This window comes from Tauraco erythrolophus, chromosome Z (genome assembly GCF_009769465.1).
Source record: "Tauraco erythrolophus isolate bTauEry1 chromosome Z, bTauEry1.pri, whole genome shotgun sequence".
NCBI classification, from domain to species: domain Eukaryota; kingdom Metazoa; phylum Chordata; class Aves; order Musophagiformes; family Musophagidae; genus Tauraco; species Tauraco erythrolophus.
In genome coordinates, this window is record NC_141496.1 from 88794731 (window position 1) to 88822179 (window position 27449).

At 41.2% G+C, this 27449-nt stretch overlaps 1 protein-coding gene across 4 annotated transcripts in view; it reads left to right on the forward strand.

The window, feature by feature from the left end:
- The first annotated feature begins 2252 nt into the window (after positions 1 to 2252).
- The window catches only part of MPDZ (multiple PDZ domain crumbs cell polarity complex component), an 87776-nt gene continuing 62579 nt past the window's right edge, over positions 2253 to 27449 (forward strand). For all 4 annotated transcript variants that reach the window (XM_086628719.1, XM_086628720.1, XM_086628721.1 and 1 more), the window contains exons 1-10: positions 2253 to 2268; positions 2861 to 3027; positions 12611 to 12832; positions 13762 to 13901; positions 15939 to 16152; positions 17710 to 17838; positions 18807 to 19010; positions 21847 to 21961; positions 24358 to 24446; positions 26092 to 26287. In XM_086628719.1, the coding sequence (XP_086484845.1) occupies positions 2253 to 2268; positions 2861 to 3027; positions 12611 to 12832; positions 13762 to 13901; positions 15939 to 16152; positions 17710 to 17838; positions 18807 to 19010; positions 21847 to 21961; positions 24358 to 24446; positions 26092 to 26287 (1492 nt within the window). The remainder of the gene's footprint in view (positions 2269 to 2860; positions 3028 to 12610; positions 12833 to 13761; positions 13902 to 15938; positions 16153 to 17709; positions 17839 to 18806; positions 19011 to 21846; positions 21962 to 24357; positions 24447 to 26091; positions 26288 to 27449) is intronic.

A 27449-nucleotide genomic window follows, 5' to 3' on the forward strand; every position in this document is an offset into this window, starting at 1 on the left:
ATGCTATACTGAAGTGCTTTCGTATTACCAAGAAAACAAAGGTGCTATTGTTAAAGATCATAAAATCATAGAATGGTTTGGGTTGAAAGGGACCTCAAAGATCATCTGGTTCCAACCCCCCTGCCATGGGCAGGGGCACCCTCCACTACACCAGGTTGCCCAAAGCCTCATCCAACCTGGCCTTGAACACTGCCAGGCATGTGGCCGTCACGGCTTCTCTGAGCAACCTGTTCCAGTGCCTCACCACCTTCAGAGGGAAGAATTTCTTCCTTATATCCAATCTAAATCTCCCCTCTTTCAGTTTAAAGCCATTGCCCCTTGTCCTATCACTACACTCCCTTGTAAAAAGTCCCTCTCCAGCTTTCCTGTAGGCCCCTTTAGGTACTGGAAAGCTGCTATAAGATCACTCCGGAGCCTTCTCTTCTCTAGGCTGAGCAGCCCCAACTCTCTCAGCCTGGCTTCATGGGAGACGTGCTTCAGCCCTCGGGTCATCTTCGTGGCCTCCTCTGGACTTGCTCCAGCAGCTCCATGTCCTTCTTGTGTTGGGGACTCCAGAGCTGAACACAGTATTCCAGGTGGGGTCTTACGAGAGCTGAGTAGAGGGGCAGAATCCCCTCCCTCGACCTGCTGCCCACGCTGCTTTGGATGCAGCCCAGGACACGGTTGGCTTTCTGGGCTGCCAGCGCACAGTGTTGGCTCATGTTGAGCTTCTCATCCACCAGCACTCCCAAGCCCTTTTGCTCAGGGCTGCTCTCAATCTCACAGCTCAGTTCAAACACGTGCAATGATACTTGAACTCCTCAGTTCTCCCCAGCTATCCATCGCTGTCCTGATTTTGGCTGGGATAGAGTTAATTTTCTTCTTGGTAGCTAGAATAGCACAGTGTTCTGGATTTAGTGCGGGATTTGGTATGAGAAGAATGTTGATAACATGCTGATGTGTTTAGTTGTTGCCAAGACATGAGTGGCTTTTCAGCTTCCCATGTTTTGCCACTGTGCAGGTGCACAACAAGCTGAGAATGAGCACGGCCGGAGCAATGGACCCACTATCACTGGCTTAGATTGTGGACTTAGGCTCAAATTGGTCAATGAAATATTCCATATCATGCAATGTCACGCTCAGTGTATGGATGACGGTTGTCCGGGGAGCTCACTGTGTTCCGGGATTGCGTTTTTGGGATTTCTCTTCTTCGGGATCACTAGCTGGCGACGGGCTGGGCGTTGGTCAGCAGGTGGTGAGCTGTTGCACTCGTTTGTATATTTTATTATTTTAATCATTATTACTGTTATTTCGGTTACTAAATTGTTAATATTTCAGCTCACGAGTCTCCTTCCCTTTACCCCTTTGATTCTCTCCCCTGTTCCCCCGGGGGCAAGGGAAGGTGAGTGAGCAGCTGCGTGATGTTTAGTTGGCGGTTGGGGTTAAATCACAACAATCTTCATCAAGCATACTCTGTCACTACAACTTCCTGAGCAATTGCAGACACACTGTGGAAAAATAAATAAAAAAAACCGAACAAAAACAGCCCCAAAAAGCAACAAGAAAGAATAAACAAAACAGTTTCAGAATTTCTTCTTCCCAGTGTAGAATTTCCCTACCCAGTAACCCGAACTGGTGGAAGCCCAGCCACCATCCAGATTTGAGTCTCGATTCCAGGAGGGGTTAATAGCGGTGGCTGTAGTGTGAGTGTCCTGCAGGGCTGTGTAGCAAGAAGACTTTGTGTCTTATGTGACTTTTCTTTCTAAAAGGTGACTTTAAAAAATGTGCTATGGCTCATGCACCTGAAATCATCAACATAGAGCTTGAAAACTGATCCCACAGGGAATGTTTTTTGTGAATTGCTGAAAAAAGCAATGAAACTGTGTAAAGTATCAGTGACAGCTATGATTCATAGCTTCTGATTAAAGCGATTGAGGACGTGTTGTGCAACAGTATGCAGACAGCAGCTTTGATATGGAAATGGAAAAATATTGCGAAGTATATCGCTAAAAGCAATTTTCAGACAGGTTTTAAGCTCCAGAGTAACTCAGAATATGGTCACCTCTGAGGTTATTGTAATTGTTCAAGGAGATATGTTTTTTGTGGATTGTTATTTTGTGGGGCTGTTTTTTTGTTATCAGAAGTAAAACTTTCTTCTTCACAGCCTGGTGCTTCTGTAAGTGTGACCCTTTTCCCTTTCTGTTATTTTTCAGGAAAATACCGTATTTGCTGCCTCTTGCCGTTATTGGAGTAGAACCTGAGAAGCAGAAAACATGTTGGAAACAATTGGTAATCTTTTTTTTTGTTTGTATCACTGTAGTTTTGTGGCCAAATCAAGTGTGCATGATAGATTTAGGACATTGGTATATACTGCTGAGAGAGGTTTTGTAAAAAATACCTACTGTGCTTAGAAATACATGATATATTTGAGTTTTTGTATTCGAGAACAAAAGGTGTACTTTCATGTATTTACTGTATTTAATTTTTAGCCTGTTGTCTTGATTTTGTTGTTTTAATCCTTACTAGAATTAAAAAAAAAATGTATGAAGAAGACAAATGTTTTCTATTATGGCTATTTTTCTCACTTCTTATTTACAGTAGTCCATAGCCACAGCTCCTGTAACTGAATTTTGATAGACACTCTTTCACTTTTGTAACCCAGTTCTCAATGGAAAAAGAGTAATTTTCAGTGCCTTGTGTTTTGTCCTATGCCTCTGACTTCCTGATTCATTAGACATGTTTGGGCTAGGATTTTTGTTCAGAACTGAACCATTCAAGTCCTCTGCAGTTTGAGCAGTAGAGAGGGATATGTTTAACCTGTTGCTTGCCTGAATGTGGCTGTTTCTAAACTGCTACTGACTAGGAATGGTTATCGCCACAGATACACATCGGGCCCTCCAGGCCATGGAGCGCTTACAGGCAAAACTTCGGGATCGAGGTGACATTGCCAATGAGGAGAAACTGAGCTTGTTGAAGTCAGTGCTGCAGAGTCCTCTCTTTAACCAAATTCTCAACCTTCAGACTTCCGTTCAACAGCTGAGAGATCAGGTAGGAAAAGCAGCCTCCCAGGCGCAAGAGAAAAGTTGCAGAGAAGGTGCAAAAACATGTGTGTGTCTGAACCTTGAATAGTGAAATCAGATAGCCTAAATTAACTGTCTAATCCAAAGCTTCAAGGAACTGAGGAGGACATACTCATCGACTTCTGTGGGCTTTGTTGAGGCCCATAGTTTGTGTACGTGTTTTTGATGTATATGCTTGTTACTTACGATGTGTACGGCAGGGAAATGGTGTTGCTGGGTGGGGAGTTAACATAAGCCTTTGTGTCTGTCATTCAGAAGGATTGTGTTTCGTATGAGATCTTAGGATTTTTTTCCTAGGAGCCTTTTAGTGCTCTCTTGTGTCTTACTGTGCTAAAATGAGAATATATAAGGGAAGCTGTGGAAAGTTGACTGCATAAGGAAATGAAGATCTGTCCTTTTCGTATAGGAATAAAAGATCAAAGAGAAGCAAAAGCTTCTCCTTCCCTTTTCGTTGCTCAGGCTTTTAAGTAAAAGTATTACTTTTCTACGTGTTGTCAGTGAGGATGAGAAAAGGGGCAGCAACTTGGCTATATTGACTTGTTTATTTATTACTATGATTTCCTTGTCAGCAGAATCACAGAACCATCTGGTTGGAAGAGACCCTCAAGATCATTGAGTCCAGCCATTCACCCTGCACTGTCAGGGTCTCTAAACGATATTGCTCAACACCAAATCTACATGGTTTTTAAACACCTCCAGGGATGGGGACTCCACCACCTCCCTGGGCAGCCTGTTCCAATACTTCACAGCCCTCTCTGTAAAGAAATTTTTCCTGATATCTAACCTAAATTTCCCCTGGCGCAACTTGAGGCCATTCCCTCTCGTTCTGTCATTCATAACGTGGGAGAAGAGACTGACATCCCATCTCCCTAGAACTTTCTTCCAGGTAATTGTAGAGAGCGATAAGGTCTCCCCTGAGCCTCCTCTTCTCCAGACTGACCAGTCCTGGCTCCCTCAGTTGCTCCTCATAGGACAAGTTCTCTAAACCTTTCACTAGTTTCGTTGCTCTTAAACTTGAATAAGAACTTGAAGAATATAAGAAGTAGTTCAGTAACTGAATTGGGGCTAAACTGTGTCTCTGGCTGTGCAAATAGTTGCTCCCTTGACTCCTGCAAGATGGGCAACTCTACGGGTGGTATGCAGACATGCCAGAGTGAGAGGTTGCAGCCCCTGCATGCTGACCTTTCGTCAGCGTGGAGCTGCATCGGGTCTCTGACCGGACTGCGGCTGGTGAGGAGTCCTTATGATCCTGATGCCACTACAGCTGTGTGGCAGGAGAGCAGTCCGGCCCTTATTGCTTCTTGTAGATCATCTCAATGATGTTTTGCAGAGGCAAGAAGTAAGTTAGAATGGTGTCTGCAGTGCTGTACGTGGCCATGTTTTTAAAATTTTGCATGATTGCTGTGTAGAGACTTGATGACGTTGGAGTGATTTTTTTAAAAAAAATCTAGGAAAAAGAGCAGTTCTGAAGGTTTGTTTACTCTGCTGTTTGTAAAGGAGAATTTAACAGTGACATCCAGAAATTATGTGAATTATTTGTGTGAATTATGTGGTGGTGACTCTGGGAACATGTAGTGAGGAATGAAAGCGTGCCTGAAGGATTAATGGGAATTTGGTGAAAAGGCAAATTAAATTTTCACTTCCAGACATTTGCTGTGAAGTTAAAGGATGCTTCTCTTTTTAGTACAGTCACCTAAATTGGTAAAACGAAGCAGCTGATACTACAGATGGGAATTTCAGATGTGTATTTTTTAAAAAGCAATTAATAGTTTTACCTTCAGCCCTAACCCTGCAGGTTTTTCTGTACAGTAACTTTAGGAGCCTGTGCATGTTGCCTGGTACACATCCAGTCTAGTTGCCAGAGGTGCTCCTTGGGTGTGAATTCCCTCTTGATGTGTGCTTATATGAACACTTGTGAGTGCAAGTGTATGTTTTTAGCTAGTCTTAGGTTTGGGTCAGCTGTTTAGAAACTATCCTTTATTATCTCGATAGAATCATGTCTTCCCTACAATACAACATCAGATTTTCTATCTCTGCTTTATTTAAATGTTTATAAAGTATATTGGAACAGGACAAAGAGCAAAATGATAAAATAGGGAGTCATGTTAAATAATTGTATTTCCTGGAATTTTCAAAGGCTGTTTTGTTCAAGGACACCCTTTAAGTTCTCTTTTTATGGCTAGGAAAGCACTCTCCTCTTGAAACTCTTAAACTACAGGTTGGTGAAAACTGCGAGGCAGGTAAATAGTGACCAGGCTTTTCGGCCAAGCTGTGCTGGACTGAGGAAGGAGACAAGTTGTGTTCCAAGCACTCGCAGTCAGAGCTATGTTTGAGACAGGGTGACAAGTGGTACTGAGCTGTGCATCGACTAGTGTTGCAGTCTCTGCCCACTGGAGACTAAGATGGCCAAATTTTTTTGGTGTTTCACGATGAGCTGCATTGAAAATTGAATGGGGTTCTGTTTCTTCTCAGAGTGAAATGAAAGTGGCAGTCTGTTAAACTGCTCATGTATATTTAATTAGTTTATGAGGTGTTAAAGAGCTACAAGACTATTGCAAAATTCTCAGGAGAAGGCCATCTTTTAGGAAAGCATAGGTTGAAAGAGAAGATGGGAGCAGAGAAGCAATGATGGCAATTTACTTTCTAAGTCAGACTGATTCCTTGTAAGCATCCCAACAGAAGTAGGTTGCTAAGTGAGACCTGCTTGTGGGCCTGTAGTGGCCTCAGTGGGTTTGAAGGTACGACATGTTACTGTCTTGAGGTGCTGTGCCTGGAAGGCATAGAGATGATAGTGAGACCCTGGTCTTCTATTTGTGCAGTGAGTCTGGAAAATGAGCTGGCAAATCTTGTAAACATCTGTCATGTTTTCCTCGCAAAAAATAAGAGGCAAATATACAATTTTAGCAGACGAATATTCCTTGCATTCCAGTGAGAGTTGTCACCATTTTTCATGGTCTAAAATAGTAAACTTCCTTTTCTTTTTTTCCCCTATGGATAAGTGATCTTCTAAGCACCAAAACAATATCTGAAAAAGTGTGTGTTTCTGCATGCATGGAGGTGTTACAGATTTTTTGCTGTTTCACTTCCTTAAAGCTTCTGTATGTTAATTGGAAATTGATTCCCTTTATTGTTGGTGTGTACTTAATAAGAGCCTTTTGAGTTTGCATTTGTGTTACATGCAGTGGTGTGGACAGAGCTGTATGTTGCTTCATCTGGATGTTGGTGAGGCATGATGTTAAATCAGCAAATCTGATGCTTTGGTGCTTAAAGTTTTTTTTCTTAAATGAGCAAGGAGGTTTTGTTTGCATTGCAAACCTGTCCTTGTGAAGTTGAAGAACTGGAGTGGGAAAAGTGTAGGGACAGCAAAGGGATGTTTTTTTGAGAATTACTATACTGACTTCACTGGTCACTTGAGTTGAGGAGCGCTGAAGGAACCATTTTCTGCCTCTTCGTATCCTTATTCTTTAGTGAATGCTTGTTTTCTCATGCTGAAGAGCATCATTGTTGGAAGATAAAGGAGTGACAGAAAAGAAAAACAGCGATTGTGATATTTTTAACTTTTCAATAATGTTTTCTTTATAAAATATTTTAAAGCAAATACTCAGATGGTGCTGGCAGCCCTCTCCACCTTATCTTCTTTCCGTCTCTCCCTTGTCCACCTCCTCCTCCCCTCCTCCCCCTGCATCCTTTCCATGCAGGGCTGTGCCAGAGCACAATACCCTTCCCTTCGGTGGGCTGCATTCCTCAGATTTTTTTTTTTTGCTTGTCAGTTTGACCACAGTATTTTGTTCACAGTGCAGCAGTGGTGAAGAGTCCCACCGCAGTGCTGCATGTATTGGGTTGCACAGGGTAGCTGGGTGTCAGCTCTAGTGTGGATTTAGGGAAGAAGTGGAGAAACTGTGTCTTTTCGTATTGCTTGTGAACAGTCGCTTAACTCTGTGGTTTGCACAACTGGAGGAGACCTTTAGCTCCTGTCTTGAGCCCTTGTCTGCAACAACATCATTTGCTGTGTGTGTTTGGAAACAAAATTCAACAAATGGTAATTTGAGATCTGCTTTGCCCGCCCCGATGATGGAGACGTAAAGAGGCAGCCGGCAGGGCGGTGCTGGAGCAGTGCTTGGTCTTCACCGCTTCCAGCGCGGTCGCTGCTGCAGCCCACCGTTTTGCTACTCAGGACATTCCCCGTCAGCTGAAGCAGTGCCCTGTGCTGCTTGGAGTCTCCGAGGGCCGGGACTCGCTGTCTGGAGTGCAGAAACGCTGAGAATTTGCTCTTGTCCGAGTTGAGACCTGAGCAATGCCGACGTGCACTGCAGACATAGAATCATAGAATCATAGAATGGTTGGGGCTGGAAGGGACCTTCAAAGGTCATCTAGTCCAACCCCCCTGCAAGGAACAGGGATATCTCCAACTAGATCAGGTTGCTCAGGGCCTTGTCCAACCTGGCCTTGAACGTCTCCAGGGATGGAGCATCCACCACCTCTCTGGGCAACCTGTTCCAGTGTTCTACAACTCTCATGGTAAAAAATTTTTTTCTAATATCCAACCTGAACCTACCTCCCTCTATTTTAAAACCATTACCCCTTGTCCTATCACAGCAGGCCCTCCTGAACAGCCTCTCCCCATCTTTCTTGTAGGCAGCTCAGTTTTTTTCAGACGTGGCTTGGGCAGCTCAGTTTTTGTTAAAAAATGCTTCAAACAACTTCAGGCAAGCACTATTTGATTGCGTTCAGTGTCTGTCTGCGTGACTCTAACATAAGTTTGGTCGTACTTGGTGATATTTGTGAATTTCTCCTTTTGCCTTGTACCAGATTATGTCCACATTGCAGATGTTACATACAGCGAGCAGAAAGGCATTCAAAGAAAATTAGCATAAGACAAATTGTAAAACAAAGCAATATTCTTTCCTGTGGTAGTTACACAATCAGAGTGCTATAAAGCTGCTTCTTGAAGGAATTATAGTGATTTTATTACTGCAAAGTAGTGCAATTTACATGTTATGAAAAATATTTCATGCAACCACAAGAACATCATCTTTCTAAGGTTTCCACTTGTGGTTCATTACTCCCCCTGGAATGACCTATACTTCTGTTGTTAGCAAGAATATACATCAGTTCTTCTCAACTTTTACATGCTATAAGCCTGTGTTTCAGGGAGACAGGGAAGAGAGTGGTTGTCACGTTTCTGTTTGTAATTTTTCTGGGGATTCTGAACTTCTACCTTTAGGATCATTATAAATGTCATTATAAACCAGGTATGTTTTTAAAGTGTAAGTGTATGTGTTTCGAGAGAGGAGACATTCTGAAATCTATGTGTTTTGCACAGACACATACACCAAATTTATTCTGTTAACATTTGGACATTTTTTTCTTAGAGTTTCGTTTTTTTCTTGGAGTTTCACAAGTCAGAAGCCGCTTTATGTGAAGTAGGCTTCCTGTGTTAAGCACATCCTCCGTTTGAACATATAGCTGTGTTTGTTTGAAAAAGGTGTGATGGAAATGAAGTGTTGCTATCAATTGTTACTGAAGAAGTGGTGTTTGAAACTGCCTTGTAGCTGTGCTGTAATCACTGTTGTACTGAAGATCTGCGGCAAAGCTCTGTAAAGTTCTAGTTAAACTGGTGTGGATTGGAGGGTTATTTTTGCCCTTTCTTGCTCTGTAGTGCACAGCACTTCCTTTTGGTGGTATTTCAACCATCATGCAAATAAAAACCATCCAGAGTCTTGAGAATAATGGAGTTAATAATTAGTTGTGGAAAATGTCTTAGAAAATCACGAACAGCTTCCATCTTCTGGTTTGGAAGACAGAAGGAATGTGAGAGGTCAGTCAGTTCCTATACGTTTGCAGTGATGTCCCAAGTCGTAAAAGGGTGCAGAAAGAATGAAATGTCACAATGAGAAGGTGGGTGCTATGTTGCCAGTTTGAACAGGATTTGGTGTATGAAAACATAGAATGTAAAACTAAAATATGAATCGACCTGGTGCTACTTCTATTTTAGCATGGGAATGTGTGAGTTTTCTGCCAGAGCGAAAAACATAAATCCCTAAGGACATGGTCATATCTTAATTGAAGAATTTGCCTAGAGAAGAATCATAGAATGTAGAACGGTTTGAGTTGGAAGGACCTTGAAGATCATCTAGTTCCAAGCCCCCTGCTGTGGGCAAGGAGACCTTCCACTAGATCACGTTGCTCAAAGCCCTGTCCAATGTGACCTTGAACACTTCCAGGGATGGGGCAGCCACAACTTCTCTGGGCAACTTGTTCCTGTGTCTCACCATCTCATTGTAAATAATTTCTTCTTCACATCCAGTCTAAACTTAGCTTCTTCCAGTTTAAAACTGTTGCCCCTTGTGCTGTCACTACAGGCCCTGGTTAACAGTCCCTCTCCATCTTTCTTATAAACCCCGTTATAAGTACTGAATGCACCTACACTTGGGTTTTGTAGGACTATCAGTAATACCAGTGACCTTTCTCCTTCTGCCATCTTGAGGGATGAAACCCTAGGAAACTCCTGACACCTTGAAAGGGTCCCAAGACAGAGTAATGCTGTGCTTAGAATGGTGCCAAATGTGTACCCTCACTGATCTACTTTGAGCAAAATCATAGAATCCCAGAATGTCAGGGATTGGAAGGGACCTCAAAGGATCATCTAGTCCAATCCGCTTGCTGGAGCAGGACCACCTACATCAGATCACACAAGAACATGTCGAGGCGGGTTTGAAACATCTCCAGAGAAGGAGACTCCACAACCTCTGTGGGCAGCCTGTTCCAGTGTTCTGTTCCCCTTACTGGGAAGAAGTTCTTCCTCATGTTTAAGCGGAACCTCCTATGTTCCAGCTTATATCCATTTCCCCTTGTCCTGTCATTGCATGCCAGTGAGAAGAGCCTGGCTCCATCCTCATGACAGTCACCCTTTCCATATTTATAAACTAATGAAAAAAAAAATCAGTAAAAAATCAGTAAAATAATAAAAATCAATAAAATAATAAAATAACAAAAATAAATAATAAAATCAGTAGGTTTTGCTCGTGCTATGCTGTTGCTTGTTTAGACTGACCTTGCTGACTTTGCCTGGTCGGGTGGCAAGTTCTGTAGTGACTCCTTTCACCAAGCGAGCTCTGAAGATGGTAGCCTTCAGCTGGAAGGGCAGTTCAGTGCTGTTTTCTACAGCAAGCACTGCAGTTTAGAAAGTGGCTGTGTATTTGTGACTTAACTAACGTTTGTGATATCAGACCCATATCCTATGGCCTCGGAGTGCACGTGAGAAGTAGTTTGGGTTTGCATCTCGTATACTCTTAGGCTGCTTTATCTTGCTGTTGAAATGTAAAAATATTTTTAAATAGAAGCAATGCAAGACTGGCTAATTACACTGGTGTTAGATACTCTTGCAAATAATAATTTGACCTTGTTCAGAAGAACAAGAAATGAAGCATATTGAGATATGAGAGAGCTGGTGCTGTTCAGCCTGGAGAAGAGAAGGCTCCGGGGTGATCTTATCACAGCCTTCCAGTACTTAAAGGGGGCCTACAGGAAAGCTGGAGAGGGGCTTTTTACAAGGGCATGTAGTGATAGGACAAGGGGCAACGGATTTAAACTGAAAGAGGGCAGATTCAGATTGGATATAAGGAAGAAATTTTTCACTCTGAGGGTGGTGAGGCACTGAAACAGGTTGCCCAGAGAAGTTGTGACTGCCCCATCCCTGGAAGTGTTCAAGGCCAGGTTGGATGGGGCTTTGGGGAACCTGGTGCAGTGGAGGGTGTCCCTGCCCATGGCAGGGGGGTCGGAACTAGATGATCTTTGAGGTCCCTTCCAACCCAAAGCATTCTATGATTCTGTATTAATTGTCCAAGTTCAATGATCTATTTTTTCACATTGAAATGGATGACATTGGGAAGGTGGAGGTGAATTAACCCTTTGCATGGGCTCATGCGGATAGAAAACGCCGTATGGCATAGTCTTTATTAGTTTCAGATCCATGCCTATGGATGCAAGGGGAAGTCTTGCACTCACAGAAGGGCAGAATCTGATTATGTCTCTGGGTGTTGTTACGTGTAATGAACTGTGAAACAAGGCTCATCTACCTGTGCCTTACAGACTTGCTGGAATGACTGTATGTGATTAAAGAAAGTGCATGTGTGCACGTTTTAGGTGTTAACCATTTATTGGAAACATAACCCAAGTGATTCCTCACAAATATGGACAACACAACGTTGTCACTGTGTGATGGAAATCACTGAGTTCTGAACATCCTGGTTTTCCTCTTTCCAGTTTTTTATGGCAGAGCAGACAAAAGTGCTGTCGAGGGCTTTTCTTTCCAGTGCTGTCTTGTGGTATTTTTTCTGTAACTCAAGGTTCTTCCTAGACAGATAAGATACTCAACAAATGATGTTTGTTCTATTGTATTTTCCTGGAGCGCCCAGATAAGAGGAAATTATCTGTGTGATGGAAAATCATACTGACCTTTTCATGACCTGACTGTTGGGAGGATGATGTGATAAACCTAATGGGAGTAGCATGCTTAAACAATTGAGAGGGTTCTGTAGACTTTTTAGAATACATTTACAGTTCCGAAATTTTTCGTTGCTTCAAGGAAGGGGAATCCCAGTCTTTTGAATTGTGGTGCATAATGCTAAGAAATTTGCACTGTAAAACTGTGAAAAGTATTTGAGGCTGCAATATTGTGGTCCTGCATTGTGATTAGTGTGCCAGGCAAGTGTAAAACAGGTCGATATGGAGTAAAACAGTGCCTGTTGACAGTCAACAGGCGTGTGGGACAACAGCCAGGTGAGGTGTCCTGCTTCAGCTGAGCTTTATACATTCGTATAAAGTGGTGTCTCTGTTCCCCTCTCACCAGCTGTTTATTAAATTGGTGGGCAGAGGCTTACTGGAATGTAGTTACTATACTATGTCTGGGCAAAGTGCAGAATTGTCCTGTTTTCTTTTCTGCTCTAAGAGAAGTGTATTGCCCAGACTGCCTGAGTAAAGGTACGACTGTGGTTTTCGGATCAGCCTGGTGATTTTAGACTTGTTCAGTAATTTTGTATTTAATTCTGGCTCATACAAGGAGTCATATTGGCAGCCGTAGTGCATAGTGGTGCAGAAACCCTGACCAGTGAAATTCATTCCATACGTAGCCACTGAGGTGTCTTTCTTCTCTCATCAAAATATACTTTTTTTTTTTTTTTTAGTTGTCTTGTAAAATAATTGATACATTTGTTTTTGAAAATACTGGTACTGTAGAAGAAGTTTGTACTTGTCTGCCTCTACCATTGCATTGGAGTACTTCAAGCTGCTATGCTTACATGAATAGAAGAATTCTAGATGGAGTATGGAAAAGAATTTTAAATTATTTTCATCAATGTCTTTCATGTTTATGCTGATAATTCACAGCTTCACAGCGACTATAAATAGTCGAGATTATTTCAAAAATGTCTTTTTAAAATTGCAAATTAGGATTTAAAATACTTTTAGCAAGCAGTTGGCCTATCCTAATGCTCTTTGATAGGAGGTTTCTGCTATGTCTGTAAGTCTATGTTGCCATCAATCTTTTACAGGCAAATATTACACCTTCCATACATTCCACTGGCGAATTCCCCCAGCTTCTCCATCATGGTGTGAACGCGGGGTCCTTGCCACATAATGAGTCATATTTGTTGGCTCAACAGAATGGCAGCCCAGCTAATGTGCTGGAGGCATCAATGAGATCCATTACTCCTCAGACCAATGGGAAGTCCTCTAGTGATGACTTCGAGCAGCTGATGAGAAACATGTCTCAGGTAAGCGTGTCGTCTGGTAACCACAAAATGTGGATCGCTCTTGGTCTGGAAGATTAAAATATGTGTATGTTTGTTTAAAAGCAAACGAGTTATTAAGCAAACCAGAGCTCGCTTGCTGTATAAAGCAAAAATAACCTTGTAATTTGAAGAACCATTGGTAAATGAGAAAACAGCTGGAAAAGTAGCCTTGACACTTCACTGCTGTGTTGTTGTCCTTGGCTGGGCAGCATGCTTCTCAGGAATCAGCATGCCATCATCTTTCTGTGCTCGTTGTAGGACTGCTGCTCTGTGTGCAGGGAGATGCTCTGTTGTATGCATACGTAATGAAAGCCAGTTCTATGACTTGCTTGGAAATATGATGGAAAATTCCTTTCTGGCCTTGCTATGCCTTGTGCTGTAATCTTACTGCTTTCCTACGAGTCCCTTCGGTGGCTGGAGCTGAGAATGGCCAGGAATGTATTCCACCATTTTTCTAATTAACGTGTAATAGAGCCAGATAGGGGAATTCTGCTTTTTCTGCAGAGCCTTTTGCACAGTCCTACTTTTTCCGTCTTTATGAAATTCATATTCTTTTTCTAGTTTCTGCTTGAGAGCTGGCCTGTACTCTCTAAAATTTTATAGGCACTTACATCCTAGTTTAGTTACTACTAAGCCTAAACTGTGTATTTATCTGTTGCTTCCTGATTTCCTCTTCTACACTGTAATGATCTTCTACACTGTAATGATTTCTCAAATCTTTCATAATTGTCACTTTTCTGTATGACAGTGAGAAATTGCAACTGAGCAACTACGTTTCAGTTATTAGCTAGTGTAGCCTTGTCCAGCTGTAGCTGTCAAACTAGAAACTCCTTTCGAGGTTGTTCACCGCGTTCATTAATGCTGCTTTTCAACAGTTTTAACATTTTTACCCGTTTTTTCCTACTGAACAGGGTCGTCTTGTTGAGACCATTGAGCTTATTAAACCTTTAAGTGGTGGTCTGGGCTTCAGTGTTGTGGGACTCAAGAGTGAAAACAGGGGAGAACTAGGAATATTTGTGCAAGAAATCCAGGAGGGAAGTGTGGCACATAGGTAAGATTACTACTGGGATGTTTTACTGTACCAAGTGTTAACACAACACTGGAGTTTAGTTGTGTTGTTGCTGTTTTTTTTGTGGTACAAGGGGGCGTTTCTCTTGTATTCTAAGCCATACATCATAGCAGCTTTAAGTATGTGACATTAGAACAGGGCAGTGTATGATCTGTTCTGAATTTCTAGGTGCTACAGATGTGGTTTCTCTGTAATTTCTTCGTAACATCTGCTTTCCAACAGGGGGAACGAGGAGATTACTCTTCTGTGTCCTGGCTTGTAAAGCTGAAATACAGATTTTGCTGTCCTTGAATGCACTGAAAAACAATCTGGTGAAAAAAAATAGGTTGTAACTAGCAGGGTTGTTTGTTAGGTAGGATCTCACTGAGCAGGTGTAAGACCCAGCTTATGAGTTGAGCAGTGCTTGACTTCAAGGTGTTGGACTCTTAAAAAGAGAAGTCCAGCTGATGATACCAGAAACTCAGCAATAATAGTAGCTTGCTGAAAGTATGCTTTAGACTTTAATCCTGATTCTACAAGTAGTGTTGAAAGGAATGGATTTCTGCTGCAAGAACAGCCCGATGGAGCAAGCGTGCTCAGTGGTGAATGGCAGCAGCACAGGTTCACTGCAGGCTGGTGGGGTATATCACTCTGTGTGGATTTGCTGATCGGGATCCCAGCCAGAGCTGATGTGTGGTGTACTTTGTATGTCGTGTGGGGTGGCTGAGTCATCTCGGCGCTATTTCTCACTGTGCTGTAGGGAGAAATTTTCTGATTATTTGTGGTCTAAACACTATCCTTTTCACAGAGGGCAGAGAGTGGCCCACAAAGTTAATTCAGTTACCAAAGGTGGCGTGCTCTATGTCTTTACAGTATTTTTTAATCTGCCTGAATTCCACTTTCTTTCCCCCCCTCCACCTTCCCTTTCAAGAGGTCTTTGCTTTTACGTCTCGTATTCCATGGAGTTGAGACCTGTCTTTACTGAACCAGGCGCTGCCCCATTAACTGGCGAGAAGAGAAGCGTTCAACAGCTGTTACAGGGCTCATAAACCAGAAGGGCCCTGGCAGTAAGAAGTCTCTGAGAGCACTCCAAAAACCAGTTCAAATTCACAACTGAAATTGCGAGTTGAAGCTGAATAGTGTTTTTCCTGAATGCTGTTGAGTACCTTGGCTTCTACTCTGTAGGTGCTCACAAAAACTGGTTCGATTGGGGTCCTTGTTTTCCTTGCTGCCTGTTGCTTTGAAAGCATTGCCACTTTGGGATGTTGAAGACAAGGCTCAGAGTTTTTGCTGGTTTGTTGCAGAAGCAACAGAAGCGGTGGAGGAGGCAGAGGGTAACTCAGCTGCGTAGGCTTCATGTGCTTCCTTTGAAGTAGGTCTGGGGAAGGGCTCAGTGTGTTATTTTACAGTAGTGCTTCCTTTGTCAGAATGTTAAGAGTTATTTTTTAATGTGTTTAGGGCTTTTTTCCCCCCTCATTTGAAAGGGATATATTTTATCATTTTCTCTCTGTTTCTAGCTCTGCCTCCATGTCTTTTTTTTTTTATTATTTTTATTTTTTTTTCTTGGTTTTGTGCAAAACAAAATTTGGTCCTGTAACATCTTGGTGAAAGAGTGTTCCACTCCACGGTTTGATGAATATTCAGAATGTGCACACTGAACAAAGTGGAGCACTTGGTCTGTTAAGCAAGAGGCTCAAAGTCAAGAATAAACATAAGTTCCCAGGCTATGGTTGGGAGTGACTGAGATCTAATATGCTTAGTCTCGGATGGGGGTACGGGGAGGAGAAAGCTAGCTAGAGGGTTGTAGCCCTGGGAGAGTGTCAGTGGGATTAGCTTCAAAGGAAGCGATCACCAGTGTGCTGCATCAGCTCCTTTCAGCAAAACTCCAGGGAGAGATTAAAAAGTGGGGGGTGTCAAGAACAGGCTATTAAAAACACTGGAAAATTGTCAAAATATAGTGATTTCTGTGGCAGCACTTCTTTGGTTTTTCTTGTTTGTTTATTTTGTCATCCCCTTTCCCTGTTTATGCATTCGTGACAGAGATGGAAAGCTGAAGGAGGCAGATCAAATCCTTGCTATTAATGGACAAGCCCTTGATCAGACAATTACACATCAACAGGCCATCAGCATCCTACAGAAAGCAAAAGATAATGTCCAGCTAGTTGTGGCCAGGGGCACTTTCCCTCAGCTTGTCAGTCCTGTAGTTTCCCGGTCTCCATCTGCTGCTAGCACAGTTTCAGCCCATTCCAACCCGGTGAGTACACCCCAAACATCCGTGTGTTCCGTTCTGGGCACGTATGCGCTTACTGCATCTAGTATTTTGAGGCTTTTTTTTTGTGACTTGTATGTACATTTCCTTCACAGGTATTGAAGTTTTTCTTTGTTGTATCTTTTCTCTTCCAAAGTCTAGAAAACATTTAGGCGTGCTGGGGGTGGAACCTGATCTTGGCCATATTCCATCTTCCCATCTGCCAAACTCTGTATCTATCAATGTGAATACAGCATGTTTACCTTACTTTATGAAACTTTATTTTGAGGTGGCAGTAGGCGGTGCCTTTTTTTCCTCTTTCCATTCTGCACGGGCAAACAGAAGTTTTTGAGGTTTTGCAGTCTGGTATTCCCCACCAGCTGGATGAGTGCTTCTTTTTCTCTCTTGGCAATTAGCGGTGCAGCTCAAGTAAAGCAACAAGAGAGAGCCATCAAAATCCTGTGTGTGGGGACACGCTTTAGGACCCCCAGAAAACAACTCTGCTGCACTTCCTTTCTTTCGAAAGCTTTTGGCACATCTAGATCTAGATAACGTAGCTCAGAAATGTGGTTATACTGACTGCGCCTCTCTTCCTGATGTCTTCCTGGTGCAGTGGCTTGTCCTGGGATGAAACGGCCTGTCTGTGGTTTCTGTGAGTCTCACTGTTCAGTCATCTGTGGCCCTTCTTTAGGGGAGTCGATAATCACAAGTATACGGAGCAGTCAGTCTGGAAGAAGCAGCTCTTTTAGTATTTATTTTAATCATTAACGTAAAACTTTTAGTGGAGAAATTTTAGAATTACTCTTTTCTTGGGCACGCAGGAATAAAGCTGATGGGCCTGGCTTTTCCTGCCAGCCTGCTCTCCTCCAGTGTTCCTGTGACACACTGCTTTCTCTGCATGATTGCCTCTGTATTCTCACAGCCACTTCCCTTACTTGAAAAAATATTCCTTTCAAACTTGCACAGCTTTTTTTTTTTTAATGGATGCCATTCTCAGTCCTTGTGTTCCCCTCGCTTTCAAATGTTTTAAATTCCACATGAGTTTGCGATGTGGTTCATTCTTTGGAAGAAACGATACTGGGAGCTTCCAGTTGTCCCTTCGGTACCGCCCCACGAGAGCAAGCCAGCGCTTGTCTGTCTTTCAGAGCAGTCATTCAGCCTTAATCTCTGAAGTAAATTATAATATAGTAATAATATTGTAATGAATGGCTGGTGTGAACGCGCACTTATCTGCAGATTCTAATTTCCAGTCTTGTGAGATTTCCTAGCAGCAGTATTTTTCTCACTGACTACAACGGGACATGCAGGTGGACAGTCCTAGGTTGCTGCTGGGTTGCTGACCCACTACCCAGCTCTGGTTTCTACCTGAGAAATTCCAGCTGTTATGGAATGGGGAGTTTATTGCTTAAGTATTATGTAATCTTATACCTAAAAGTAGCTCTTAGAAAGGTTCCATATTTGTCCGCCTTCCTCCCACCCAAGAAATAAGAGAAAACATTTTGCAAGTTTTAATACATGTGTCCTTATTTTAATCATATACAAGCTGATGTTTATTCCTTTTAGGTTCACTGGCAGCACGTGGAGACCATTGAGTTGGTGAATGATGGCTCAGGTTTGGGATTTGGGATAGTGGGAGGAAAGTCCACTGGAGTGATTGTTAAAACCATCCTCCCAGGAGGAGTGGCTGATCAGGTAAATTCGACCTACGCTTCTGTTTACCATTCAGTAAAGCGTGAAGTTACTCTTTACTTTTATAATTATGCTAAGTAATGGTAGCTTTTTTCCTCATAAGTGTTAAAAGGAGAGAAAGAGTGGTGAAGTTTATCCTCAGTAAAGGTGTGTTTAGTGCAGGAGATCTGTGCATTTGAATGTAAAAGCTGGATTGGGCTCTAACACGCACTTTCAAACCTGTTAGATTATACTTGTTTGATGCGAATGCGTTTAGAGCCCTCATCCTTTCATGAATATGCTGGTTGTAGTCCAGGGGTGGGAGAACAGCTCTGCCTGGAGAGCTAAGAGGAGCATCTGCTTCTCTCTGCTGGATTTACCGAAGCTTGGAGCAGGCGTGTGGCTTCATGTGTTTTCTTCAGGATGTGGGTGCTGCCCCTGCTTGAAGGGCTCATGAGAATTGAGTTTGCTGATCACTGCCCATTTCAAGCTTGTCCCTTGGACAAGTATCTTTCCCTTTTCCCCTTTAATTCTCTTCCCCATCCCTTGGGGGTGGTGTTAGTTGCCGGCCGGGCTAAACCATGGCACAGTGTAAAGCAATATAAATAACTGGATCGCACTAAGGGAGAAATGTATTTTATTTTGTAGTTATTAGAAGCGTGCTTGGAAATGAAACCTGAAGTTCTCTAATCTAGTTATAGGTAGTAACCATAACTAAGTACCTTTTTTTTCTGTGCCCAGGTAACTGACTGCTTGAAAAAAAGATGTCTTGGGTATTTCTGGGGAAATTTCTAGTAAAATTAGTGAGCCATTAGGTGACCTACTTTTCTTCTGCATGTTTCCAGGATATTGACTTGGCACCCAAAAAAAAGTCGCTTGGTTCATATGTCTTAAAAGTGACTAAAGCTGTGTGGTTTTTTTCTGATTGTATGGTATGTGGGAGAAATAGCAGGTTGTTAACAGATTTTTTTTCATTTTTCTTCTTATTCCAGCATGGGAGATTGTGTAGTGGAGACCACATTTTGAAAATTGGAGATACGGACCTGGCTGGAATGAGCAGTGAGCAGGTGGCGCAAGTTCTGAGGCAGTGTGGAAATCGTGTAAAACTGGTAATTGCAAGAGGTCCTATTGAGGAGCCACCTCCACCAGCAGTCCCTCCAGGTACACCAGTACCCGTCTCCACACCAGACAAACAGGTAAGCAAGAGTGATTATGCTTAATTCATGACGAACTCTTACATCGAACTTCCTTTTGGTTTAACTGCTATTTGATTAATTTGATATTCGTATCTGCTATTTGTTAATCTTTCGTGCTTATGTTGCCAAAAGCCAGGCTTTTCTTTCCCAGTAGTGGTATTCTCAGCTGACAGTCTGGGAGAATTTAAATGTCGTGAGTCCACAATGCAAAGAGCTATATGCTTGAAGCCTTTTGGGATTAAGGCTTAGGACTTCCATAACTGTGATCTGAATAACTTCAGATTCTGTGTTGCATGTAACTGTGCAGTAATCCATTGGGAACAACTGAAGCCATGCAGTCTTCGGACACAGCAAGCTGGTTCTGTAGCATTTCTCTGTCCGCCTGTCATTTTTCTGTCCAGGAACATTTTTTATTTCCATATCATTGCAGCCATCCGTCAGGCAGTTCCTCCCTGTGCCAACCAGCACACAGATGCTCCTTCTTTCCTACATCACCTGGCATTGCTCATTTGCTAGACATCTCCCAGAAAAAGTGAGCCAGCTGCTACCCTTACTCCCCTGCTGATGATGGTACTCTCTGTACCGTTACTCTTCTGCAACCATCAGCCACTTAAAAAATGCTGTAAATATTATTGTGTCCTGTCAGCTCAAACCTTGACAAAATAGGTCATTTGCATGTTTGCAGCAAAGCCTGGTTTCATGAGAGCCAGGAACAGTGGTGTTTTGTCATATGTAGTTATGACCAGATACATTTAAATGTGAATACATGGAGTAAGTGGATGAGAGAAGAAAAAGGTCGTTGTTTTTGAGCCTAAAACTAGGTAGAATTTATGCCTTACAAGAATTTGTTGGTATGTTTTTTCCTGTTGTTTTTCTAGACATTTTCTTCCCAGTTACAAATTACATTTCAAATAGATCACTCTGGGGGGAGAAAAAAAAAAAAAAGGCAATTTTTGCATTATTGCCATTAATTTGCCTCTGTCCATTGTAGTGGTATCTGTGGAAAACAAACATACGTTCATCCCCTCTATTATGGCTCTAAGGCAAAGAAAGTTAAATCTTAACGTGGAGTCTTCTGAGCATCTAAGAGGAGAGACAGACTGGTACTTTCTTGTCTGTGCAGCATTTGGAGACACGAGAACCTGGTGGTGTTTTGACTGTTTTAGAACAGTCAAAGGTTTTGCCACCTTCCTCTACATTTCCATCCTTTTCAGTACCTGGTTCCTGGTACATCTATTCTGGCAGGAGACAGGCTATTTTTAAACTGCCTCTGTCGGCACCAGGTCTTGTTCTTGGAGGGAGCAATCAGTTAATGGTGCTGCAAGCCGTATTAATTTGGGCCTGGAGTGAAAGTGATGACAGAAACAGCTTAATTTGTCTGTTTCTTCCTGGCAGATGCAGGGTGGGTGAAGATTTCATGATGCTCTTAACGCTGTTAGCGAGAGCGTTGTTCCAAAATGGGTGCTTCTTGTGTCCTCTGTAGATGTCTATCCTGTAAAAAATCATGAGGTTATGGAAATTGCAGCGTTTTTTTGGTGGCGTTACCTGTGGCCAAAATAATCCCATACTATCAAGCAAAGAGGTAGTTAAAACAGTAGAAATATATTTTTCATAGTTTATTTATTACGATTAGATGATGGTTTTGGGCAGAGTTGTTCAGATAAAGAACTGAAGCCAGATTCTCTTTTGGCAAGTAGCATCATAATTCTCCTGAAGTCGTCTTTTTTTGGCACGTACATACTGATGTAGTTACACTGAGTTTAGTTAGTATGTGCCTGGTTGCTGTATTGGCACTTTAAAAGCGTTATCTGCTATTTGTCGTACAGGAGAGACAGAGTAAAACAGGAGTATAGGAAGATCTTGATAGATCTGTACTATATTTATGAATTCCCATTTTAAATACGTACATAAATACCGATGTCCATATAAATACAATGAAATGGAAGCCTGGTGTATGTACTCATATACATTTCAGCTGTGGAAGTGGCTAGTAAGTGTCTGTTTTAGACAGCTGAAAGGTGAAAAATTTTAAAAAAATATTTAAAAAGTTGAAATTAAGTTTTATAAGTTGATTTTTTTTCTTTTAATATGAAAGCGATATTGTTGAAATGGGATTTTAATATGAATTGTACTTTCATTGACAGTACATTAATGTACTTTCATTACCCCCAGAATTTTTTGTTGTTAAAAGTCGGAGGGCTGTAGTAGGTTTTGGTGGAGACTGTCATTATTTAATTAGCTGGAAGTATAATTGCTACTTTCTGAAACAGAATTTTTAGGTCAAAAACCAGAAACAAAATCGCCTTAGTAGAAATAGCTTTTATTATGTTTTAAACTTGGCACGCATAGAAAAAAAATAGCTATAGTTATTGAACAGGAATTTAAAAAAATTGAATACAAAATTTAATTTTGATCACTTTTCTTCTTTTAAATAACACAGCAGTCTAAAGCTGGTTCTGAGGAAGTCCTAGAAGAGCAGCCAAGATACATATTCTAACGTTTAAGCATGGTTTGTGTAACTCGCTGCAAATAGGTTCATTGTTCAATTTGTAAAAAATTTCACCAGTCATTTTGGCCATCAAATAATGATTTTATAGGTTAGAGGGTAATATCCCAGGGGCAGTGAGGCGGGGAGGACATGATCTGCGTTGCTTTACAGTGAGGAATGTTACCTATGTCTAGTTTCTGTGCTGAATACCAAGTAAGAGCAGAAGCAAAGTTGGTACTCATTTTTTTACATTTGTGTCTAATTTTACATGTTAATGACATCAAAGAATGTAGTGGATCTTTAAAGAAACAAAAAGCTTCCTTTCTGATCATGCCTTTTTTTTGTTAGGCTGATGGTTCTGTTGATAGCTGTGAAGATGGAGAGAAATTCAATGTTGAGCTCACTAAAAATACCCAGGGGTTGGGAATAACTATTGCTGGTTACATTGGAGACAAAACATCAGGTAAGGATCGGTTCCTGCAGTTTGCTTCACAACCTGTTGTGTACCATGGTGTGTGTGCATCAAGGACGTAATTTTAGTTTTGGTATAGCATCTCTAAAAAAGAACCTTCAGCATCTGAAATATTTTTGAAGGTTGTAAAAAAAAAAAAAAAAAAAAAAAAAAAAAAAAGGAGTTGCTTTCTTTTTGTGAAAAAGACATTCAGAATACAATTTTATTATAAAATCCCACCTCAGCACTTTTTAGTCAGTTTCTATATTCACTCTTGGCTAAAGGTTGTGCTTGGATGTTTTTGCAAAACAATTCTAAAATAGATTGGGCAATTTTTGTTTGAACTGGCTGGGCTTTTAAAAATACATTTTCATTTTTAAAAGGCTTTTACAAGATAGTATGTTAGAGTGTTTTTAGGAGACACCGTTATTACTTTATAAACAATGCGTATAGTACTGCTGGCAGATCAAGAATTCCGTAGAGACTTCTGGATACAATAAATGTTTGTTGACCACTAAGCTGTTGCAGCCCATGAATAAGTTAATTTAAATAAATGCAACAGTGTTCGTGTACAGTTGTGTGTTTTTACTTTGTAGTTTCCACTGTGCCTTTCAGAAAAATACTCCAGAACTCTGTTAGGCCTCCCTAGGGAAATTTGGCAAGTGCCACACTGCTGGGAAAGAATAGTTGTCGAATGTGTCGTAAAATTTCTCAAAGAGCTGTTGGTTTGGCTTTGACTTGTGTATATATCTATAGAAAAATGTATGGACACCTATATGCCACATTATTATAAATATAATTTGTTGGCTTTGAGAAGCTGGGCTAAATTTGAACAATCTGTTCCACAGGACAGGATGGTCACAGTTTGTCTAAGTCCAGTCTTTAGCAGCTTCCACTTGAATCTTTAAAAGGCAAATTAAATTGTAGAACGTGTGATAGATCTGACAGCATATTTTAACTGATTTAGTGTTGGATTGTCACCAGTCTTCGATTTTAAGTTGTGCTGCATGTAATGCGTCGGAAAATACTCTTGCCTTAGGAGCTGATTGGACATCTCAGTTAATTTTGTGGCTTAGAGAACGACTCTGCTGTCAGAGAAGCAGCAACAAAACTGCTGGACAACCAGATCTGCAGCTGAATCTTTCATGAATGGCAAATAGCAGCTTGTCGTGTTACCATACCCATGTTACAGGATGTAAGCACACTGGGAAGTTAGTAGGATCAGCCATTTAGTTACTCACAAAACCTGGGAAAGCAAAAATTAAGAAAAAAGAGAAAAGAATTGTCCATGTCATGACTTAAATATATTTGTACTCTTATTCTTCCTAAGCTGAATATAGTCATTACAGCAAAGCATATGTGTAGTCCTCCTTCCTGCTGACTTTTGTCATATTGAGGTCCAGTAAAAGATGAGTTTCAGATTTGCGAAGGCACTGGTTACAGCTTCACAGCTCTTAAACCTCATTTTTTAGTGAATTATCTTCCCATCGACTGTATTAATTTAACAGAGGTGGAACATTTGTTGAGAGAAGGTAGGTCTTGTTAGTATTTCTGATAGTAATGTTGCAGGCCTGTGACCCTCAGAACTGATTTCGTGCCAGCCCATGGTAGTATTTGTGCGATTTCATGTGTACTGTGCAAAACGTGCATGTAGCAATTTCATAGATTTTCACTTCGCTCTTGAAGTTGTTTCGAATTCCAGTGTGTTTTTCCTGAAATGGATTTCTTTTTGTAAAATGCCCCTTCTGTAGGTTGGCATATATGTATATGACTTTTCATTAGGATCTGAAATTGGTAACTGTCTAAAATGGTTCTGTTTTGGCATTTGGATATATTTTTCTTTTGCGTCTTTTTTTTTTTTTAGTTAGATCAAATACTGACTTACAGCTGTCTTTAAAAGCTGGTTCTAAAGTAAGTTGTCCTGCTTGCTTATAATTTTCCGCATTAGATTATTCAAGTGTGCATTTTCTTAAGCCGTTAGTGAGTACATAAAAAATACAGAATTTGCCAGGTTAGTGTACTCAAACTGAATTTTCTGCCCTGCGGTTTTAAGTCTGGCCAAAAGTCAGAGATACGTTTTTTTTGTCGATGTTGGTTTCAGCATTTAAATTAGAGTAAGTTAGAATATTTCTTCTTTTGCAGCAAGAGTTGAGAATTTGACATTGTAAGATTTTTGAATGAAGTCTGGTTCAATGCAAGCTGACATTAATCAGGCTTATCCTTTAGGAAAATAATTATATATTCTAGTTAAAGCATATACTTTCTTGATGATTCTTTCCTTATCTTACCTGGAGATTGTATTTTCTTTTTCTCCCGTTTGCTGGTGGCATTAGTTGGAGATTGTTACATTATTTAAATTGTTTCTTAATAAATTAGTAGATGTAATTTTCTCTGTTTTTTCGTCTCAGAACCTTCTGGTATCTTTGTGAAAAGCATTACAAAAGGCAGTGCTGTTGAACATGATGGGAGAATCCATGTGGGAGATCAAATTATAGTTGTAAGTAAACACAGAAAGAAATTAGATCACTTGTCTGCAAAACTCTAAATTGTGAAGAATCACTCATATAGTACTTGTATAAAACATTTAGGATTGGTGTCGAAATGGTTAGTCCTTTTTTGGACTGAATGTTCAATCACATTATCTTTCTGATTATCTACCTATACGTAACTTGTGTTTCTTAAGAAAATCTGTGCATGTGTGTGTATCTTACCAGTAGGAGCTTTGAGACTGCTTAGTAAAGTTTCAAAGTTTTATTCAGATTGAGCAACTATTTTCAAAATGATTTTTTTAAAAGTATGTTGTGAAAGTTTTAGGTGCCCAGGGAAAGAAGAAAATATTTTCATGCATGTAATGTTAGTTGTGTGGTGAAGATCAGGTCATAAATAGAGGAACCCAGTTTTCTTGGCTGTCATAGATCTGGCCTTGTGTTTGTGTGAAGACAGCACTAAGAATAAGTTGTGGTCTCTCTCCAAGTGGAAGTCTACCTGCATATTTGTATGTAGAAGTATATGTGGGTTTTATAGTGATTTAAATGCTGAGTACAAATGGCTAAAATTGATTATTCCAAAGTTTGATTTCTTCTTTGCAGATGCAAAAGGAGGAAAAGATTTGAGTGACCTCAGACAAAATATAACAATAAACATTTTTTAAATGTGGTTTATTGAAGTGTGGAGGAAAAATTAAATAACCCCAGCTCAGTTTTAATTACTTCATATTCAGAAGAGCACCAGAGTTTAAAAACAGAAGGGCAACAAAATGATTGAGGGCCCAGGGAGAGTCATTCTTCATACAGAAGGAATTAAAATAATGGAATGTGTGTGTTGTACAGATAGACCGAAACAACTACAAGAGTCAAGGAATATAGTATATTTAGAGATGTTTCAGAAATTAAAGGTTCTGAGGAGTTGGGATGGAGAAAGAATAGGATACTATGGAGTTTGCAGGGACAAGGAGAATAAAAAGTGGCATGTACTAGGGACAATGGGATGAACTAATGCCAAAGTCTTGAGTTTCAGAAAAAAAGCCTGAGATAATGAGGTAGCTTCAAAAAGAAGAGGCCAAAATCTTATTCTTTAAAATGATGGACCAGAGATAACATCTGGCGGGATGGGACAATGTTTGATTGGGAAATGGGACTTGATGGTGTTCAGTAGTAGACCTCACTGTGTCTGATGTTGCTTGGCCTCTGAATGACTGCAGTCTGTAGTTCTTCCTACCACAGTGGGCAGATGTGTCTCTCCTCACCTTCCCCTCCCAGCTCCCCTGGCCATGGCTGTGTTGGTTTGTTCACCCAGTGTTTTCTCTGCAGAGGTGGGGATGGCTGGAACGGTCAAGCAGGCAGGCTGCACAGCGTGCTCTGCACATCACGTGCTGTGTCTTCTCCCACCTTGCAGAGCAGATCTTCCTGACTCCACTGTGGTGGGCACCCAAAGCACGTCTTCTCACTTTGCCGTGGTACTGGTTGTAACCTAGCTGTGGGGCACTCCAGTGAAAGAGCCTACCGTATCCAATGTCATTAAGTTGTCCAGGCTTGTGTTCTTGGGCTAATGGATGCTGAGAGTTCACCATGTTATTGTGCCCTGGACATTTTTTTTTTTTCTGGATGATGTCTTGCGGGCTGAAAAGCTGCTTAATCCTTCAGGTGGATGGAACAAATCTTCAGGGTTTTACTAACCAGCAAGCAGTTGACGTTTTGCGGCACACGGGACAAACAGTTCGACTCACTTTGATCAGAAGAGGGCTTAAGCAGGAGAATCATATTCAGCCCCAGGAGGACCTCAATGCTGCTGTTGAAAAGGACTTACAGTTCCAAACAATGGATAGTAGCACAGCCAAAGGTAATTAAAACTGGCTTTATTTTAAAGTTGGTTTGAAACATTTTTCTTCTCAATTGCAAACTGGAAATAGAGTGGGCTAGATTCATTCTGGGTGATTATTACTGGTGGCAGAGCTGCTGTACATGAGGGGAGAATTTGGTCTACTAGGGTTTGATTAATCTTTTAGACACAGTGGTATTATTTCCTACATTTTCAAAGTGAGTGTTGAAAGCTCTGCACTGCAATTGCACTTCTGGCTGAATTGCTTCAAGACTTCGATCCTGCAAAGCTTTGAATGGTAAGAAGGCAGTGAACATTTTTTTCGTGCTCAAGGGTGAGAGCTGCATTCAAGAGCAAGCAGAGAGATACCCTTCACAATGAGCAAAAGCAAGTCTTAGTTCCTTTCACTCTCGCTTGCCAGTGTCACAAGCTTGAGATGTGTGAGGAGTGGCCTGTATCTAGAGGTTATTAATGCCTAATCTGATAGGGCATTAACTATATTTGTGTACGAAGTTCAGAAGCCAATGGCCAATATTAATTTTGCTACTGATGAGATGAGATTAGTGAAGCTGAATCTTATACTGTACACGTCTTGAAGTATTTGTGCCTGATCTTGAAAGTCAGCATGTTTGAACAGATTAGCTGCGCAGAGGCTGGATGCACAAACAGATTTTTTCAGCTCCTTGTGTTACAGGTTGATGTCAGCAGAAGTATATGACAACTCAGACTGAAGTGCAGTCCCCACCTCACACAAGATTTTGGAAGACCCAGTAGTACGTTATCTGTATGACATCCTCTCGTTCCCACCTTTAGCTAAAATTACAGAGGAAATGCTCAGAAACTGCTGTTTCTTCAGTCTAGAGGTGTTCAAGGTGGCTGACAGCCAGCAACATACCTAACAGTGTCAGCTTCTTGAATTGCAGGAAGGGGGAAAAAAAAAAAAAGGAAATACAAGCGTGCTAGAGAATGTTACGTCCAGTAACTTTTCTTTCAGTCATAGAGGTGCAGCTACTGACAGTTGTGGGTTTTTTTTCTCTTGGTTCATTGAAAAATTCACTGGAGAAGACAAAACATTAACAGAAGACAACACGTCTTTAAAATACGTCCTTTCTTCTGGGCTCCTTGTGTCAGATTCCATTTGCCACTTATGGATCCTCTGAAGTCTAGTGGAAGACAAAATCCG